The 18120-nt window shown below is 41.7% G+C and overlaps 2 protein-coding genes across 4 annotated transcripts in view; both read right to left on the bottom strand.

Annotated features, from left to right (window-relative positions):
• LOC122343090 (gastrula zinc finger protein XlCGF7.1-like) overlaps positions 1-13 on the bottom strand; it is a 7754-nt gene extending 7741 nt beyond the window's left edge. For all 3 annotated transcript variants that reach the window (XM_043237410.1, XM_043237409.1, XM_043237414.1), the window contains exon 1: positions 1-13. This exon is cut by the window's left edge and continues 112 nt beyond it. The gene's annotated coding sequence lies outside the window, so the exon portion shown is untranslated.
• A 149-nt stretch (positions 14-162) lies between these two features.
• On the bottom strand, positions 163-12422 carry LOC122342332 (zinc finger protein 208-like). Its single transcript, XM_043236123.1, has 8 exons — positions 12349-12422; positions 11284-11459; positions 10064-11177; positions 7556-7803; positions 5308-5451; positions 2938-3995; positions 1022-1082; positions 163-767 (listed from the first exon to the last, which is right to left on the bottom strand). The coding sequence occupies exons 2-8, from the start codon at positions 11423-11425 to the stop codon at positions 163-165; spliced, it is 3372 nt and encodes a 1123-aa protein (XP_043092058.1). The 5' UTR covers positions 11426-11459; positions 12349-12422.
• Positions 12423-18120: the final 5698 nt, after the last annotated feature.

The raw sequence follows: 18120 nt of genomic DNA, 5'->3' as shown, positions 1-18120 counted from the left end.
CGTCCCGTGTCTGCACACGAAATCGTGTTCAGCTCATTGACCCGTGTCCTCACACACACACACACAAACCTAACAGAGCTCTCACAAGTCATGTGCTTCTGTCACTCTACATGAAGACCACCGCTGTCCTGAACCCAATCCTCTCTCTCTCTCTCTCTCTCTTCAGGAGTGCTTCCTCATGTGGCAGTTGAAGTTGGCTTTGCTCCTGAAGCTGCTGGCGCACTGCAGACAGACGAAGGGCTTCTCCCCGCTGTGGATCCTCAGGTGAGTGGACAGGTTCCCCTTCTGGCTGAAGCTCTTGTCGCAGCGAGGGCAGGAGAAGGGCTTCTCTCCGGTGTGGACCCTCACGTGGCTCTTCAGGTCCTCTCTCCGGATGAAGCGGCGTCCGCACAGCGAGCAGGAGAAGGGCTTCTCTCCGCTGTGGATCCTGCCGTGGATCTCCAGGCTCCTCCTCTCGGTGAAGCGAGCGCCGCACAGCGAGCAGGAGAACGGCGTCTCTCCGGTGTGGACCTTGCTGTGGAGCGTCAGGCTCACCTTCTGGCTGAAGCTCCTGCCGCAGCGAGGGCAGGAGAAGGGCTTCTCTCCGCTGTGGACCCTCAGGTGCACCTTCAGGTTTTCCTTCTGCTTGAAGATCTTGCCGCACTGAGGGCAGGAGAAAGCGCCCTCCTTCTGGGCTCTCTTCTGAGGAGAAACCCTCTTTCTGGGCTCTTCAGAGCCGACGGGAGGCTTCTGGTGAGTTTTCTCCTCCGGCTCACGCAGAATCAGGTCTGAGACGAACAACAGAAAGAAAAGGTGACCTGAGTTTCAAGTCAGTTTAGTTGGTCTCTACCAGACATCCCTTTTGGGGATGTATATATAAGATATAAGTATATACAAGATTCATCTTTTCTGTGTTTTGATCAAATAATTCAAGACGCGCCTCTAAAACACTTTAAACGCGTGTGAACATGACATATATCAACAGAAATCAGGTTATTTCTAATAAAGGACTCTTCTGTAGTTGATTATTTTCAGGAGGCACCTGTTTGTTCCTCGGTCTCTTCATGTTTGACTCTGAATGAACCTCCACTCTCCATTTTTATCTATAAAGAAGAAACACAGCGCGTGTCACGTGATAACGTTTAAGATGATGATGAACAACACAGTAACACTTAACATCACACTGAAGGTGTCATTAATCTTACTCGTGTTCTGCTTGTGTTTGTTTCGAGATGTTCGCTGAAATGTTTCGATACGTTTCTTCTTCAGAACCACAACAGAGCGCGGCGCCGCCTTGTGACGTCACGCCGCCACGCCAAAATAAAAGTCCTCTTCTCCTTCCAGTCTGTCTCATGGTCTGCTCCCCTCTCTTTGTACCTAACACGAACTTTAAGAGCATTCTATTTTTAGACGTGTCAGTAATATATAGCATTAATTAAACACTGTGGGTATAATGGTATCTGTTTTAAAGTCTCGGTTTCAAACATTTGTGGTACAGCAGGGAGAGAAAACATAAAAATGCTTTTTAAAAACAGAAAATAAACAGTGGTTTACTGAAAAATTTGTGACCTGCCTTTAAATGAAATCAATTATCACTAATTTTCTTAAAACGTAACAAATGTATCTGGGACAACGCTGTACAAAACACAGTACAGTACTAGTATTTAATACTGCAACTATACAAGACAAAACGATCTATTAAATTCACTTATTTTTTAAAAATAACCAACACTCCAAAAAGAAATTATGTAAGATGTAAAACTACTTAATTTAGAAGATTAGGACCCTAAAAACAAAAATTATCACTAAATATCAATAAACTGAACCGCTTGAAATTAGAATTATATCTATATCTCTATATATATAAAATAGAGAAAAAAAAGAAGAAATTAGTTTTTTTAAACACACAGCACTTCTTTATGTAGGCTATATTTTCCCAGAAATCAATAAACTGTAAAACAAACTCTATCTGTGCAGCGTGCGCATTTCAAACACACACATCAAGCCGATCGGTTTATTTAGCGTTCGTGTAAAACTACAATCAGATTATCAATCAAGATAAATTCAGTTCAACTCAACCATTAATGTAATTCAATCACAAGCTCCTGATTTCACAGATGAGGCCTTTAACGCTCCTTTAACCCTTTGAACAGTCACCCGAAATTGTGTTTGAGAAACACGCCATTGTATCAACACAAAAAAAAAAAGATTAAATTGCATTACAAATAATAAAAATAATAATCCTGGAAAAATGTAAAGTAAAAGGTAGACAGTTTGTTAGTGTGTGCCTGCGTAATTTTATATCTATATCTATATCTATTTATTATCAGTTGACTAATAAAGCCTGGACTGTTTTGTGTAGTTTGACAGCAGAAATATAAATCAAAATCTTTTCAAATGTTTTTGTGTCACCCGATAGGACACACTGATACATCAACATCCCATACAGACCCAGAAATATAGCAGGACAGATTATTCACACGACAGCGTGGGATGTAACGAACATCGATGATCGATCAGTTGATTTCATGTGAGCCTGATTTCTGAGCTAATATCAGATACATTTGATCAGCTGGTTTCTGCCGTTATACATATATTCTACCGCATTACCCTGAATATACCACAAGGAGGCGTAGTAGTTAGAGTTTGAAAGGAGGGCTATGTCCCGGTTTTCAGTGGATACAATGATAATTACACGCTTTAAATCAATGAGGGGTATAAGGACAGACAGACAAAAATGGGGTTTGGCGAGTTTTACAGTAATTTAATCACAAAGAACGGTCAACCGTGGGAATTCAATACAAGCTAAAAAGTTAAGTCTGAGCCGCTTCAGCTAAAAGAGCCCTGCACCGATTGACCGTGAAATGTCTCAAGATGGAGATAAAAGGATTTAAATCAAAGTCAACTACGGTCTAATCGGACCTCGACATCTGAAGCGTGGAGAGCTCCGTGGATTCAGGAGTCCTCAGGAGGCGCGGATCGCTTTCGGCCGCAGGGTGCCGGCGGAGCTGACTTCCGTGGCGTGGACTTCTCTCCCGTGTGAGTCCGGGTGTGTTTCTCCAGGTTTCCCTTCTGCGTGAAGCTCTTCCCGCACTGGCAGGTGTACGGCCTCGCTCCCGTGTGAATCCTCTTGTGAACGTAGAGGGTGTTTTTATGGCTGAAGCTCTTGCCGCACTCGTGACAGGCGAACGGCTTGACCCCGGCGTGACTGTTCTTGTGGCACTGGAAGTTCAGAGACGTGGTGAAGCTCTTCCCGCACTGATCGCACGCGAAGGGCTTCTGTCCCGTGTGATCGCTCAAGTGGCTGTCCAGCGTGACTTTATAGGTGAAGCTCTTCCCACACTGAGGGCACGTGTAAGGCTTCTCTCCGGTGTGGAGTCTCCTGTGGACTCCCAGACTCTGCTTCCGGGTGAATCTCTTCCCGCACTGCTGGCAGGGGAACGATCGCTCTCCCGTGTGAATGTTCACGTGGAAGTCCAGGACGGATTTCTGGGCGAAACTCTTCCCGCAGCGCGTGCAGGTGTAAGGCCTCTCTCCCGTGTGAGATCTCACGTGGAGCTTCAGGCTTTCTTTCTGAGCGAAATATTTCCCACACTGCTGGCAGCGGAACGGGCTTTCTCCGGTGTGCGTTTTCACGTGATTGCGAAAGTAATGCTTGGTCGTATACGTCTTCCCGCACTGCTGGCAGAAGAAGTGCTCCTTCGCGGCGTGGACTATCATGTGGTTTTTAAGCCGTCTCTGGTCAGGGAAGCTCTTCCCACACTGCTGGCAGACGAACGTGTGAATGCTCATGTGCTGCTTCAGCTCTCTCTTCAGAGCGAAGCTCAACCCACACTGTAGACATGCGTAGGGCGTTTTTCCCTTGTGAATTCTGGCGTGGACCCCAAGGTTGTGTTTTCGACTGAAGCACTTCCCACACTGCTGGCATGCGAAAGGCTTGTCTGTAGTCTTGGGATCACGTTGTTGCTCTTCGATTTCATTCGTTTGTTGACTCTCGACTTTCAGCACCATTAGGTCTAAATAAATAAAAGACAAACAAAAATTAACTCGTTTATGATCCGAGGCAACAAACGTCCAAATCAACAAGGTCTTATACACACCGAGCAACTCAAAGATTCATCATCTCATGATCTGTAACCTCAGTCTTTTCACCATAAGTTCCCTGAAGTTCCCTTTTGTGAACACATTAAGTCACAGTGTAGTCCATGAAAGCTAAGAGTTACATCCCTTATCACTTGACCCAGGAGAACGGGTTTAGTATAGACCAGGTTTCCTCAAAACCTGTCCTCAGAGTTGCTAGGAAATAGCAGGTAAGTTTTTTTGATCAGGGTCTGAGCTGAACTCTTCAGGGCTGGGTTTGAGGAACCTTGATATAGACCCATTCCTAAACGCACCATACCCGTCTAAACTCTTAAAAAAATATAGCGTCCTCTCACCCCTTTGAAACGTTACTTAACTCACTTTAGATCTTCTTTCTTGTGGTAATAGACCTTTTGACAACATAGGCCACATTGTCTTTGACAAATTATGTTTGCCACTTGTGAACGAACTTGGTTTAGGTTCTATTCAATTATCAAAGATCTCTTCAAACACAAGTAAGGTGTGCCTCAGGGCTCGGTGTTAGGTCCTCTGCTAGTCTTCCTATAGCAGGATGGATTCTTAGGGATGCACCTTAGTTTTGTTCTCAGTGACTCATTTCTGTGATTTCGATGGTCCTTGTGGATCATTGTTCTGTTGGAAGACCTCAACTATTTTCTGTAATTATCCAGCGGTGACTCTTGCAGAAGTTTTTGGTCAAACTCTCCTCATTTTGCAAAACACAGTAACAGCCAACATACTGTAGGCAGATTTCTACCCCTTAATTATTGTCCTAATGGTGGAAATGGAGATGTTCCGTACAGTTTTGTACCGTTTCCCAAAAGTTCAACACGTGTTTCCACAAAGTCCGCGGAAGCGCGCGCACGCACACACGGTTGCCAGGTTGACGAAGAAAAGTAACACAATCAGCGAGTATTTCTGTATCGCGCAAGCGGAAAGCTCTGTTTGGGGGATTAATTCTCTTACTATCAGGCAACCCCGGTTGTGTCATCACGTCCAACTCGGTTGTTGGATATTTATCGTGTTCATCCTCTTGCTTCTAGTAGTTTTACAGATGCGTTTAATTATTATTATTACTACTATTATTATATATCCTGTGCAGAATTACACTACTCCATCCACCCTCGTAAAACTAATCATGTCCGAAAGGGCTTTAAGTTCAGGAAACTCGTAGGTTAATCTTTAAAGAAGTCATTTAGCAAGAATCAAAGCATGGAGACCGAAACCGACCTGCTTGTTCCTCGGTGTGTTCTTGTTTGATTGTGAAAACCTCTTCGATCCTAAATTCTTCCGTCTCCTCTTTAATAAACACCATGTTTATAACAGTGTGTGCCGTGGGTCTCTTCTGTTGAAAAAGTAGAAGTGAGTCCATCACTAGTCGGGGACCGATACCGAGATCAACTCTTTTATCGTGTTTAATCGGGTGTGTTGTACTATTATTAGAAAAGCTGTAACCTTACACTCACCAGTGATTAACTCGCTGCACGAGTCCACATAAAATATTGATTTAAGCACTTTAACCGATTAAGAAACAAACAAACAAGCCTTTCTTCCGCAGGATCTCGAGTGCAGGAATGTTGCGCAGCTGTATGACGTCACGCCCCACTCCAAAATAAAAGCATCACGTGAGTTTGATGTCGTCACATTCTGATGACCCTTTCCCACGGTTTGCAGCCCAGACACCGACTAGTGCTTTTGACCTATTTAAAGCGTATAACCCCTAACCCTATTAGATGCATGCATTTTAATAAAAGTTCGACATACACTGCTGTATTGTCTCTTATTGTAACCATCAAAACAACTTGAAATATGAGTAAGAGTTGTTTCCTGACTTTCAAATCTCTCACGTAGAAAGGGGTTATACATATTTAGCAATGTTTTCATTTTTGTGCATGTTTTTAGTAGAGCCCTCAGGGTTGGTGTCCCTCAAGGCTCCGTGCGTTCCCGCTGATATTTTAGACCAATGGCTGTACTTCCTTCAATCCTAGGGTCAAGCTTTACATATTTGCTGATGACACTACAATTATTGGCCTTATTCATGATGGAGATGAATCAGCATCCAGCAGCTGGGTCAGATTGTAATATTTTGCATTGAAACAATGGCCAGATGATTCTTGTAAGTTCTGTGTAAGTACTGGTACTTCTGGCATTTACTTGATGAACATATATCGTGTGTGAAGAACAGTGTCATTATCTCATTCTTGACCGAGATGGCTTTTAGAGACTTTAGTATCTAAACTCTTCAGTTATTATAAATGACACACTTAATGTGTACTTTATACAGTAGACCCTTGTTTCAATGATATCAAACGGAACAGAATATTAAATAGAATCATTTATGTCCAGTCTATTTCCATTAACTCCACCCACCAGTGCCTTATAGATAACAAAAGCAACAACAACAAATGCAATTTTTGATGCATTTGTGATTATATGGAAGTGCTAATAAATATACTTTTTGAAGAAACTATTGAACCATTGTTTTGAGTAGTAATTAAAATGGACTGATTAGAATCAAGCATCTTACAGTTGGGGAAGATATACAACGATGCATCTTAAAGAAGCAAACAGACAGAGGAAGTGCTCGTAATACCAGCCTCAGGCAGTGTTCAAATAACTACGATCTAGAAAGAGTAGAAATAAGCAAAGAGAAAAAGCTGTTTTTTTATTTTAGATGAAGACAAGTAGTGTCTAAGTTTTCATCTGTTTGAAGATTGACAGGGAAGTATCAGTGAACGAGAATGTTCTGGATAGCAGAGGTGTAAAGGTACAAGTATCTGGCCCAAAACATACTTGAGTAAAAAGTGTTTTTTCTGACAGACATACAGAAGTTTGGTTAAAGCGAGAAAATGCAATGTAATGTCACAGGTCAAACACGTATATTTAGTGCAATTATAACAATGATTTTCAAATACCAATGTTTTAAACTTTACTATAATGTTCACTTTGTGTGTTTTCTGTAGTGTTTTCATTCTAAAAAAAAAGGAAAGTCTGGGACGACATGGGAATCTTAATTTTTGTGTGAACTCTCACTTTTAATAACAATCTGATGCAGAGCTTAGAAACATATTCCAAACAGGAAGCCAGAAATAGTTCAATTAATGAGGAGTCACACACATAATGTTGTGACGTCGCCCGGTATGGCACAGCCGGGGCCCGTTCTGGAGGCAGGCCTGGTTTTGCGGTTCGCATGCGAGCGTATGGTGGCCTGGTCTTACCCTACGAGACCCAGCCTACGGCCCAAATGGCAGTGCAGAGTACCTGGCCTTCTTGGGGTTCTGGTGAAATGTCCAACGCCTCAGGAGGTGGAAGCAGTGCCCTGCCAGCACTGTATACAGTGGGCTTCGACTGGGGACATTGTCAGGCGGTGGAAGAAATAGTTTGAGGATCTCCTCAACCCCACCAATGCACCTTCCACTGAGGAAGCAGAGGCCGGGGACCCAGACAAGGACTCGACCATCACCCTAGCTGAGGTCACTGAGGTAGTTAAAAAGCTCCTCGGTGGCAAAGCACCAGGGGTGGATAAGATCCGTCCTGAGTTCCTCAGGTCTCTGGATGCTGTAGGGCTGTCTTGACTGACACGCCTGACAGCATCGCGTGGAGGTGGGGGACAGTGCCTCTGGACTGGGCTGGTGGTTCCTCTTTTTCAGAAGGCAGGCCGGAGGGTCTGCTCCAACTACAGGGCGATCACACCCCTCAGCCTCCCCGGGAAAGTCGATGCCAGCTCTATACCGTCAGCGGGGTACTGGAGGGTTCATGGGAGTTTGCCCCCCACCAGTCCACATGTGTTTTGTGGATTCAGAGAAGGCATTCGATACTGTGCCTGTATGATCGGAGCAGGAGCTTGGTTTGCATTGCCGACAGTAAGTCAGACTTGTTCCGGGATGCATTTTGGACTCCGACAGGGCTGCCCTTTGTCACCGGTCCTGTTCATTATTTTTATGGACAGGATTTCTAGGTGCAGCCGGGGGCCGGTTTGGTGGCCACAGGCCAATAACTCTGGCCTTGATGTAGAAATGTAAATGAAGAAATACTGCTTCATAAAATACTGACCTCTCTACATCCAACATACATATTGATTCCACACCTTCAGCATCAGCCAGTATTGAGATATTAGCTGATACAATATTTTGTGCTCATTAATAAAACGTGTTTTGCTCGTCCAGTGAAGGGGCGATGGCATCTCTTTTAGAGGAGCTTCTGGCCGCTCTGGATGAACTCATCACAGTTTAACTGAAGAGGTTTAAATGGCATCAATACAATATTTCATTTTCTGTTCTGGAGAAGGTGGACGCTCCTAACAAAGTGGATCTGGTGATGGAGCGTTTCGGACCAGAAGAAGCTGTGAAGATCACTGTGGACAACCTGAGAAAAATGAACCACAACTATCTGGCTGAAGAGTTAGAGAAGAAATGCAAGCAAGTAAGGGGATACAAGTACTACTGTAAGGGGATTTTGTTGCCAGTTATTTGAACAATAATGTCTATATGTTGAGTTATTTTTAGAGTACAGCAAACTTGTACTTCTATACAAGCTGCACATTGACTACTCTAATATATCTCTCTCAGTTTCTTTTATGCAGTATTGTTCCTTTAGGAGATACACTAAATCTGTTGGTGAAATGTGAGGGGTGTACTTGTACTCATGTTTAGTTTTTATGCATATGTAAATGCTAATATTAATATAGCACATGGAATGGTGCCCCTCATTTGCCTGCTGAAAATACAGTATTTTAACTAAAACATTTAATAATTCAATGTAATTTTACTGAACAAAATTCAAAGATCCGATTTTGTAATACTTAATAACTGTAAAGTTGTTAAATGTTGCCATGTTGACTCATAGATGGAGGAAACGAAGTAGGAGGAGAGGAAAACGGGGTGGTAGAGCCAGTCTAGTAGAGCTAGGCTAGTGTGCCTTGCCAAAGCGACTTGAGGTGGATTATGACCTTTGCATTGAGAAGCGTTCTTTAGAGAGGTGCACCGCAGTCGGCCAGTGACTCTATTAGGATGGCTTTAGTAAACTCCAGATCACTGGGAAACATTATGTTTATTTTGAATGACTTTATAACGACTGGCAACTTTGACTTCTTATTTGTGAAGGAGACCTGAACTCTTGCCAAGGAACTACAGCCTAAGTAGCCCACGTCGTTCCGGCCGTACAGGAGGATTTCTGTTGTCAGACTCTGTTCTCAGATTTCTACTCAACTTCTGAAGTACAGCTTTTCTCACTGGATCCGTCAAACTCGCTGGTAATAGAAGTAGTGTACCCTCCTCCAAAAACAAAGACTATCTGAGTTCTCCGACTTCATGGGGTAGATAGACTTTTAGTTGTTGGTGTTTGGTTTATAATACTGTCTCCTCATCGCTAGCTAAAGAAGCCTGTGGCTTTGTTCAAAGGGCAAATGAACCAACTCATTTACATATACGTTGATTTGGTTTTATCTCAGATGTTTAAATTGGTGGACCAAGTTTTTCAGACCTGTTGTTTACAGTGTTGATCTTTCATCTCAAACGGAAATGCAATTTATGGCAAATTTGAATTAAAGACCCATCACATAACACACTGATATGCTAATTAATCAGTCCTTAATTAAGTCCTTCACACAATCGGACATAGTGTTGGCCTGGCCTCAACCGAGTCTGGTTTCTCTCAAGGTTTACACAGATTCTATTTAAACTAAGCTGACCTAGTCCATGCCATCCAGACCTAAAAGACCTTTAGCTGCGCATTTATTGAATGAGCACTGTGCTAAATACAACTCACTGCACTCTATTTTATGTATAAAATATTTTTACTCTTTTGTCATTTTAATTCAAATTTTAAATCATTTAAAATGTTAAAAAATATATAAATAAACTTGCCTTGTCTAATAAAAGAATTCAAACAGGGTCTGATATTTACAGAATATGGAGTTCTGATGTGTTTATTAGACAGAATACAATCAAATTGTCTTTCTCCAGAGTGAAAAACTGATGAAATTCACACTGAGAAGAGCAGAAGTTTATTTTCAGCATGAGTTTTCCAGTGTCGTTTCAGGTTTGTGTTATTTGTGAAGCTGGTGTCACACTGAGGACACTTGTAAGGCTTCTCTCCAGTGTGAACTCTCATGTGAATCTTAAGGTTTCCTTTAACCGTGAAGCTCTTTCCACACTGAGGACAGGTGAAGGGCTTCTCTCCGGAGTGAGTTCTCATGTGATTCTCAAAGTTAGCTTTGTGTGAGAAACTCTTCCCACACTGCTGACATATAAAACAGTTCTCTCCCGAGTGAAGCCTCATGTGTTTATTGAGATGTGACTTATATCCGAAACTCTTTCCACACTGATCACAATCGAAAGGCTTCTCTCCCGTGTGAACCCTCAGGTGACCATCAAGTTCTTTCTTCTGTTTGAAGCTCTTTCCACACTGAGAGCAGATGAAGGGCTTCTCTCCGGTGTGAATTCTCATGTGAATTTTAAGACTTCCTTTTACTGAGAAGCTCTTCCCACACTGCTGGCAGGAGTAAGGCTTCTCTCCGGAGTGGATTTTAATGTGGCCGTTAAGGGTTGATTTCTGAGTAAAACTCTTTCCGCACTGAGAGCAGGTGAACGGCTTCTCTCCTGCATGGATATTCAAGTGGCTCTTAAGGCTTTGTTTTCTGTTGAAGCCCCTTCCACACTGTGGGCAGGTGAAAGGACTCTCTCCAGTGTGAACCGTCATGTGAGACCTGAAACCTTCTCTTCGTCTGAAGCTCTTCCCACACAGCTGGCAGGAGTAAGGCTTCTCTCCCGTGTGAATTCTCATGTGGGCGTTAAGGGATTTTTTCTGTGTGAAGCTCTTTCCACACTGAGGACACATGAACACATTCTCTCCTGTGTGGATCTTCAAGTGACTTCTGAGGCTTTCTTCTTCACTGAAACTCCTTTCACAGTGTTGGCAGGTGAAAGGGCTCTCTGCAGCGTGAACACTCATCTGGACCTCAGGGTTTGTACTTACTGTTTTATAAGTCTGTGAGTAACAGTAAGATTGTTCTCCAGCCTTGAGATCGTCATTTATCTCACACTGATTCATCTCTTCTGTTTCATCCAGTTCTCGACTCTCCTCTTTCAGCTCCATCAGGCCTAGAGTGAACAGAAACAAATAAAAGTAATCAGAAGCTTAATGGCATTTAAACTTTAATGGTTTAGATTAAGAAACTTGAAGTCCAGGACTGAGAATAAAACCAACCTGCATCAGTCTCTTCACGTTTGACTTGCATCCTCACGTCTTCACTCTCAACTTTAATAAACGCCACCTTTGTTTGCTGTTCCTTGGTCTCGTCTTCAGTCTCAATCCTCAGCTCTTCTCTCTCCTCTTTAATAAACGCCATCTCATGGACCTCCGTCGCTTCAGCCGGAGTTTATCTGTGTGTTTGAGATGAGAACCATTACCAGACAGAAAGACACATCCAGGGTGTGTCTCAATCAGGTCACTGGCTCAGTAGTCAGCACACTAGTGAGGGAGTCAGTCAGAGTTAGAGTGAATGACCCGATTAGACGAAAACACTCAACACTAGATGAAGATATGTATTGTTTGGCACGTATCGATCAGTAGATTGATGTTTCGGCGTCTAGAGAGCGTCTGATTGGCTGAACCCACACGTGTTGAACACTTCTGTCTTGTTGTGGAGCACACTAGCTTTCAGACAACCTTAAGGCTAAAAAACTCGTTCACATCTGAGATATGAACACTGCGTTTCAGTGAAAACACTTAATAGCACACTTAGATGAAGATAAGCCTTTCACATGTAAGACTGAAGAGTTGTTTCTGGTTGTATTTGGTCACGAACACATTTTGTTGACAGTTAGTGGCATTTTATTGAATGTTATTCATAATTATTTGTATAGTCTTTCTACTGTACGTATATATTATTTACTAATACATCTTTATACTATTTTACAAATATATTTGCTGAACTGTAAGTCATCACTTATGGTGGTTATCATCTATTTTGGGGTATGTACTGGAGGTGAACGACCACTGAAGCAGACACACTTTAATACTCTGTTTATTTCCTTTACTTGCACTGACGACATGTTTCGCCTTCTTAAATCATTTTTATGTTTCAAACCAAACAGTGTTTATGATGAACTGCTTAGACAGAGATATATATCATTATGTGAACATTTATTTATTTACCAGCGATCATGTTTTCTGTGACTCGTAAACGCTATGTTCTTTAACGCCGTCAGATACATCACAACATTACACGTCCTGCATTGATTTAAACGCTGTACTTGATTAAAAACAAACCTTTCTTCGGCCGAGTCGCAGAGGCCGGAGCGCGGCGCAGAAACATGACGTCACGCCACCCCGTCAAAATAAAAGTCCCGCTGAAAATAATACGTTTACATATAGAAAGTGATGATAAGATTAAGGATTGATCCAAATAAATCAGATTGTCCTCACAAAAACCCTCTGCGGAATAACAGATGAAATGCGAAGTAAGAAATTCATATTTTATAAGGAGTGTATGATCCGTCTTTGATCCACCATTACTTAGGTCATGGAAAATTCATGTTCTATGAATAAATAATACGGAATAGTGTGGCTGGTCAATAAGAAGTCATGTTAATCAAATGTGTAATAAGTGATAATCTGTGAGTTGGGACTATGTGAGGCCAGGCTTTTAAAAAGGGGCGTGGCTGCTCATTTACCCCGCCCCGTTTTCCTGCTTCAGTTGAAACTACATTACCATCAAAACCGTTAAACACTACAGCTTTAGCAATATTATGTGCTTTATAAAGAAAATGTAATTTGCATCCAGTTCACCGACGGTTATTGGTAAAGACAGAAACAGGCATCGAAAACAGCAAGTTTTTTAATATACAAGAGAGAGAACGCAAGAGTCTCATGAACAAACAACAACACAGTCATCTACACAGCACACGTCTACAAGAACACACAAGATGAGTTTCCAGCTCACGAAACCCTTTAGAAGGTCATTTTCTACCGCTGCCTAATGTTTGAGCCAATTCTAATCTACTTTTCTTTTATCATGCCCTTTTTATAGACAGTTTTAAGTGACATAAACGGCGTTAATTGTGAGTCTACTATCTCTTTAATATTGAAGCTGCATACACGGGAATGTCACGGGAGGAGCAGACGACACCGCTTTTATTGAGCAGAAAACCAACATAAAATGACCAAAATGGCTTAAAATGGTCTAGCGCTCGGCCAGCCTTACACGTCAGACGCAGACCTCGGAGCTGAAACACTGAACACCGCGGTAGAGACGCTGTTTTGAGGATTCACCGCAGAGAAGTGTTTACAGGTCAGACGACAGCAGAGAACAGACTTCATCATAAGACCGACATCAGGCCTCAAGAACAGATACAGCACACAGTCAGCGAGGGGATTCAAAAACAGCAGCAACTCTGCAACGAAATAGCTATTTATAAAGAATGTATTGCTCAAAATACTGTGATTGAAAAGTGTAATAATAATAAACATACTCCCAAAAGGCAGAATGAGAAAGGTGTAAGTCAACAGCACCAGGAACAATCTGCCCAAAATTAATTTACGCTTCACAGCGGTCAGTGATGTTGAGCGAGAAAGACCTCGACAAGTTCCAACAAAACAGAGAATGACTATGATGTAGGGAAATAAAAACAATATACACGCGAATATAGGACCGCCTGCTAAACAGATCAGAGGCACACACCAGACGATCACAGAGAGAAAACAGGAGAGGTTGAGTGATTGGTGAGATTTATACCAGATAGGATGAGAAACCAGAAGATATCGTTCAAAAGAAACACAAGCCATAAAATACAGACCCACAACCAAAGAATAGAAATATGCATAATATGTCAAATAAAACTCAGTGTTTGTTCCTATTAACACACTTATGACCTGTATGAGGTCTGAAATTATCAACTGACTAATAAAAACTGAAGCAGCAGGCCGAGATTTGATGAGAAAACTCAAAGCAATCAGAGTTAAGATCATGACTGGAATCTCAATGAATGAAAGGACACGAAAAATTAGACGTGTTTCCCACAACGTCCCGGATCCAGTTGAGTGATTGAAGCTGATGTTCTGTTGTTCCATCGTTCCACAAAGCACTAAATAAAAAAAAAAAAAAAAAACAGACGTTAGTTTATTGTGTAAGAAATGCTTTAGTTTCTCATTGTCTTCAGTCAGGAACAGATCACCCAAAAGTGAACTCTGTGTCATCATTTACTCACCCAAACAGTAACAGACTTTATCTACTTTTAGCATGAAATACATGTATTTTAAATATTACTTTAGAAAATAAAGTTTAAAAGTAATTAGATAGCTTACATTTATGACAGAACTTCAATCGGTTTGTGTTTTTTTCCCACCGAGGACGTTCAGCGCCACGTTCTCCTCTGCAGTGAGATACAAACAAAAGAAAATGAACTGAGAGTCCATTTAGAAGGCCAGTTTAACTTGAACAATTCTCTTGAATTCTCTCGCTGCTTCGTGAATTTAGCTGTTTTCTTTAGGTTCGTTCAGTGCTGATAATAAAACTGAAATTACAGACTTTTAATGAATTCATTTTAAATTAATTACAAACACCACAGGCTAAAATACAAAAGCAGTTAACACCACATGATCACATAAACGAGAATATATGATCTGCAATCATGATGACCTTTTATAAGACACATGATTATGAGATTAATGACATTAAAATGAGAAGTGACTCTGACAAGGACCTGAAAGAGAACCCCCAAAGCTACATTAAACAACACGGACACATGATCTTACCTGGATCGGACTGTGTCTTGAAGAGGTTCATCAGTAGATGATGGTGTCTGTGAGCTGGGGTTGATCTTTTATAGTTTCAGTTCACTCCGGAAACAGAGGGATTCTGTCAGATAATGAGCAAATGGACAAAGATGCATTAAGATGATGATCGCTTAATGCACACGCAACCACAACTTAAAAATGTAAAACCATTAAATTTGTGATATAAAACTATGACGTGAAGCTGAAGACAGAGGCTGATATTTGTGAAGCTCCGGCTTTAGTTTAGGCAGACTCGGGTAGATTATACAGTCCTGCTCTTTAGTAATGATTCATGCTCATTCCTGGCTCTCCTTTACATCTGATGAAGCAGACAGTAAGCATGTTCTCTCCACACCAGTGATCCTCTGAGCTCTACTAACTGTCCGTTGTAGTCTCTCTTTATTTGGGATTGGCTGTCTGACCCAAAGCACACAGTTGGATTGGTCCTGAGGCTCTGGATGGTGTTTCTAACTCTGTGCAGCTTTGCTCTTCTGTTTCTCTTTCCCTGTTGTTTAAAGCGGTGTACCGGGGTGAAGAATCACACGACAAGGAGAGTCTCAAAATAAAGACCCCGGAGGGTGGATTTATTTTAGTGATGATACAAGGAAGTGCTGAAGTGGTGAAGGCTCGGTGCTCCGGCGATTTAAGGTGCTCTTTATCCCAGTGTCCGTGGGTCCGTGGGTGCTCTGGTGCAGGTCGGTCACACGCTGCTGTCTGAGAGTCGTAGCTCAGCTCGTTGTTGCTCCACGTGGGGCTTTATAGCCCTAACTTGATGATTAGCAGGTGTGACCGATCTCTGGTGATTAGTGCAGCCAGGTCGACACTGATCTCCGCTCGTCACAGCGGTCAAATATAACTTAACTTTCTTCATATTTCTAATACTAACTAATCTGACTAATTTGACTGTTGATCATTCACTTTTAATCTAAATGTAATCTAAATGTTGCCGCAGCTCGTTAAGTTTTCGTTAGCCAGTCAGCTAATCATACTTTCAGTGCTAGGACCGTTACTTTTCAACCTTTACATGTTACCTCTGGGAGATATTATCAGGAGTCATGGTGTTAGCTTTCACTGCTATGCTGATGATACTCAGCTCTATATTTCAGCGCAGCCTGGTGATACACACCAAATTGAGAATCTAACAGAATGCATAGTCCATATAAAAAGCTGGATGATGAGTAACTTCTTAATGTTAAATTCTGAAAAAACAGAGGTGTTAATAATTGGACCTAAAAACCCCACATATAATAATCTAGAACACAGCCTATCACTTGATGGCTGCTCTGTTAATTCTTCATCATCAGTTAGGAACCTAGGTGTGCTGTTTGACCGCAATCTTTCCTTTGAAAACCATGTTTCTAGCATCTGTAAAACTGTGTTTTTCCATCTTTAAAATATATCTAAATTACGAGCTATGCTTTCAACCTCTAATGCAGAAATATTAATTCATGCGTTTATGACCTCGAGGTTAGATTATTGTAATGCTTTATTGGGTGGTTGTTCTGCACGCTTAATAAACAAACTTCATCTAGTCCAAAACGCAGCAGCTAGAGTCCTTACTAGAACTAGGAAGTATGATCATATTAGCCCGGTTCTGTCAACACTGCACTGGCTCCCTATCAAACATCGGATAGATTTTAAAATCTTATTAATTACCTATAAAGCCCTGAATGGTTTAGCTCCTCAATACTTGAGCGAGCTCTTATCACATTATAGTCCTGCACGTCCGCTGCGTTCTCAAAACTCTGGCCATTTGATAATACCTAGAATATCAAAATCAACTGTGGGCGCCAGATCCTTTTCCTATCTAGCACCTCAACTCTGGAACAATCTCCCTAACTCTGTTCGGGAGGCAGACACACTCTGCCAGTTTAAATCTAGATTAAAGACTAGATTAAAGGATTTTTAGGGTGCATTGAATAGATCAGCTGGAACTGGGAACATTCTTCATAAAACTAAAGCAAAAAGAATGCCATCTATGACACACACCCACTGTAAGTCCTTTGCACAAACTAAAATGCACTTAAAATTGAACTGGAAGTTAAGTGCTGGGCGTCCGGTCAGAGGGGAACTGGCCCCGACTGAGTCTGGTTTTTCCCAAGGACTTTTTTTCTCCATTCTTTCATGGATGGGGTTTTTGGTTCTTGCCGCTGTCGCCTCTGGCTTGCTTTGTTGGGGACACTTGGGGAATTTCATTGATTTGATTACAAATGCCGTCTCTTATACTGTTCAGTGCTTTGATACAATCTGTATTTCGCTTTTCTAGTGACGTTACAAAGTGTCCTCATTATAATATTTCCAGCCCCTAATCTGTACGTTTCCACCTGCTACATTTTGATTTCACGAGCAACAACAGTTACCAGTCCTGTTGCCATTGTGAAAGTTGAGTGAAATATGCTAACTGATTAGTCTTCTTTTGCACAGACGAGTCCCAGCCTCAGAGGAGACAAGAGAACAACAAATTATTCATCCAGTTCTAGATCTTTGTGGGTTAAACCGCTATCTCCGAAAGTTCAAAATGCTAACAGTCAAGATGATGTTGTCTCAGATCCAACCAGAGGATGGGTTTGTGACAGTCAACTGAAATATTGCCACAGCACAGGAAAACCAACTCCTCAGTGGACACTTTCTGGTCAGTACGTGTTGTTTGGCTGAAAGTACAGTGTAAATCCATTTATTATAGGGTGACTATAGATGCTATTTTAACGGATGTGTCCTGGCCAGGATTTCTATATAGCCTAAAATATCTAGGTTTTGGCTTTGTTTGCAGGCAGACCGATCAGTGTATGACATTGGTTCCTCATGTTTTCAAAATGCTCTCGAGGGGCTTTGAATAAACCCAATAAAAAAATCTTGGCCAGGACATGTTCTGGGAAAATGGCACATATGGTCACTCTAGTAAATAGACATGGGTCATTTTAGAAGAAGATACAAGCCGATCATTAAAAACATCAAATATAGACCTGCAGAATAAATGCAACTTAAACAGACTAAAAAGGCAGAAAGGTTTTTAACTTTACCCACAGAGAGATGCCATATATCCACTGAGTATCATAACTGGTTTGGTTTGTGTCATTAGAAACCTTTTCCTCTGTTTTGTTTGTTCCTCAAAACATTGTCAGAAGCTAGATATTTAAAGCCTAATAGATTCAGCTGTGGTTGCATTTCTCATCAAAATAAATGTATTATGCATGTTACAAACCACCTGAAATATAACAAGGAGTACTTTGGAGCAATTAAACTGGCAATTCTGTCGGGGTCACTGCA

The sequence above is a fragment of the Puntigrus tetrazona genome, chromosome 4 (genome assembly GCF_018831695.1).
Source record: "Puntigrus tetrazona isolate hp1 chromosome 4, ASM1883169v1, whole genome shotgun sequence".
Lineage (NCBI taxonomy): Eukaryota > Metazoa > Chordata > Actinopteri > Cypriniformes > Cyprinidae > Puntigrus > Puntigrus tetrazona.
The sequence above is the reverse complement of the archived record's forward strand: the minus strand, read 5'-3'. Positions and strand labels throughout refer to the sequence as shown.